General features: G+C 31.0%; 1 protein-coding gene across 1 annotated transcript; it reads left to right on the top strand.

Moving 5' to 3' along the window:
• The first annotated feature begins 436 nt into the window (after positions 1-436).
• LOC130467570 (uncharacterized) lies at positions 437-1,161 on the top strand. Its single transcript, XM_056836116.1, has 2 exons — positions 437-922; positions 1,054-1,161. Exons 1-2 carry the CDS (start codon positions 437-439, stop codon positions 1,159-1,161), a joined length of 594 nt encoding a protein of 197 aa, XP_056692094.1.
• Positions 1,162-2,565: the final 1,404 nt, after the last annotated feature.

Below are 2,565 nucleotides of genomic sequence, written 5' to 3'. Positions count from 1 at the left end.
ATCACTGTTCGCAATTTCTCTCCTAAAGGTCCTAATATCTGATTGCTTAATCGCTATGCTTGATTCTTGATTTCTGTTGATTCTGTGATTCTTAATCGCAATTGATTCCCTGATTCTTGATCGTTGTTTGATTCATGTTCTTGGCGTTGAAGGAATATAATCTTTTGTATTTCAGGTGATAATACGATCTCTGCTTATGATTTGCTGTGATTCTTGATCGATTGAACTTCTCTGATTGACGATTGGATAGTTTTGTTGATTTTCTAGCTGACAACATTGAATTTGCATCGATTCCTCACAATTTTTTGTTGCGTTTTTGCTGCAATGTCCTCTCAAATTTGGAACGTTTTTGTTGCGATTATCTCTTGATAATTCGAAAATATTTCAATTGCTTTTCCTTCATTCTTTTAAAAAAACAAAAAGATGAAAAAAAAAGATGCCTGAAACTAAGCAAACTAGTTCTTCTTTGCCTCTAAACCAAAATGCTTCCAGCATTTATTACATTCATCCATCTGATTCTAATTCTGCTCAATTAGTCTCCTTCAAGTTCAACGGACAAGGTTTTACCAGTTGGAAGAAAGCTATGCTTTTGACCTTGTCTGCTAAAAATAAAATTGGCTTCGTGAATGGAGTGTTTAAGAAACCAGTTGATGAAACTACAACTGATAACAAGGCTTGGGAGAGATGTAATGATTTAGTGTGTTCTTGGATACTCTTTAATCTGGATGAGAGTATTGTTGATAGTGTTTTGTTTAAGAGAACAACTAGGGGGATTTGGACTGATCTTGTAAAGACGTATGGCTATACTTTGCTTACTCAGATTTATTTACTTGAACGAAACCTGGCAGATATCAGTCAAGGTAATCAGTCAGTTTCTGAGTTTTTCACTGGAATCAAATCTGTTTGGGATGCAATTGATGAGGCACATCCACTGCCATATTGTACTTGCAATGGTTGTACATGCAATCTGACAAAAAGGATTTATGAAAGGAATCAAGAAAAAAGGGTGTTACAGTTCATGATGTAACTGAGTGAACAATATTCAATAATCAGAGGCAATATGTTGATGATGCAGTCACTTCCAAAGGTTACCGAAGCATATATGATGTTCTCTTAAGAAGAAAAGCACAGGGAGATTTCCCAAATGAGCACTCGGACTGATTCAATGGCATTTGTGGCAGAAAATAGGAGGTATAATGAGTCAGCAATAAACAAGAATTTCAAGAATTGAATCTGCATACAAGAGGCTTCTAGAGGCAGAACAACTTCAAACAATCAGCTTATAGTGGCAAGTCAGCTAAGCCTGGATCAACAACTATATAGGAGTCCAATTTTGAGATATTGATTACCCTACTTTATAATCTATCAATACGCGACAAATAGTACTTCATAAAGAGTACACATCACACACAATGAAAGAAAATATGCCCATTTTAGAAGGAAAAACAATGAACTTATTAATATAAAAAAAAAAAACATATTGTATATTACTCCGACGAATTCAGAATCATTATTCTCAACACTCTTTTCGTCATCTGGTATTCTGGTCCATCTTTATCTACAACTCACGTTACTCTTGCGCGCAGATTCTTGTATTATTATTACTAGATTTTAGCCCGTGCGATGCACGGATTCTATTAAATTGTTACGTTTAAATAAAACTCCTATGTAAATATCAATTTTATATTCTTTGTATTAGATTAGATTAGTTTTTGATTTTGCATTGAATTTCATTTTAGATTTTTTTTATAATTATGAGAGTGTTTGTTTTTGGATGAAATTGTATATACGTAATATTAATAATTAATTAATAAAAATATCTACGTGACACTTAATTATTTATCTACGTGGCACTCGACTTTTTTAATTCAAAACTAATTTTGAAATCTATTTTTCATTGGCCGAAACCATTAGATTTCCTACGTGGCGCTCTAATAATGTATTAATGTTTGATTTTAAATTGAATTTTATTTATTTTATTTTAGATTAGTGTTTGATTTTGGATGAATTTTATTTTAGATTTATTTTTTAATTATCAGCGTGTTTGATTTTAGATGGAGTTGTACTGTATATATTAGTAATGAATTCATTAAAATGTCTATGTGGCACCGTATTAATTATCTACGTGGCAATCGATTTTTTTAATTCAAAAATAAATTAGAAATCTTATTTTTCATTGGCCGAAACCATTAGTAATTCCTACGTGGCGCTCTAATAATTCAGCAAATATGCCTATTGGATTAATGTTTGATTTTAATTTGAATTTTATTTATTTTATTTTAAATTAGTGTTTGATTATGGATGAATTTTATTTTAGATTTATTTTTTAATTATTATAGTGATTGCTTTTAGTTGGAGTTGTATATATTAGTAATTAATTAATTAAAATATCTACGTGGCACCTAAATAATTATCTACGTGGCAATCGATTTTTTTAATTCAAAGATAAATTAGAAATCTTATTTTTCATTGGCCGAAACCATTAGCAATCCTATGTGGCGCTCTAATAATTCAGCAAAAATGCCTCCTTTATAGATTAATTCTTAAATGGACTTGGTTCACTCT

The sequence above is a fragment of the Spinacia oleracea genome, chromosome 2 (genome assembly GCF_020520425.1).
Source record: "Spinacia oleracea cultivar Varoflay chromosome 2, BTI_SOV_V1, whole genome shotgun sequence".
In the NCBI taxonomy this organism is placed as follows: domain Eukaryota; kingdom Viridiplantae; phylum Streptophyta; class Magnoliopsida; order Caryophyllales; family Amaranthaceae; genus Spinacia; species Spinacia oleracea.
Note: the sequence above shows the minus strand (reverse complement) of the source record. Positions and strands in the feature narration are given on the sequence as shown.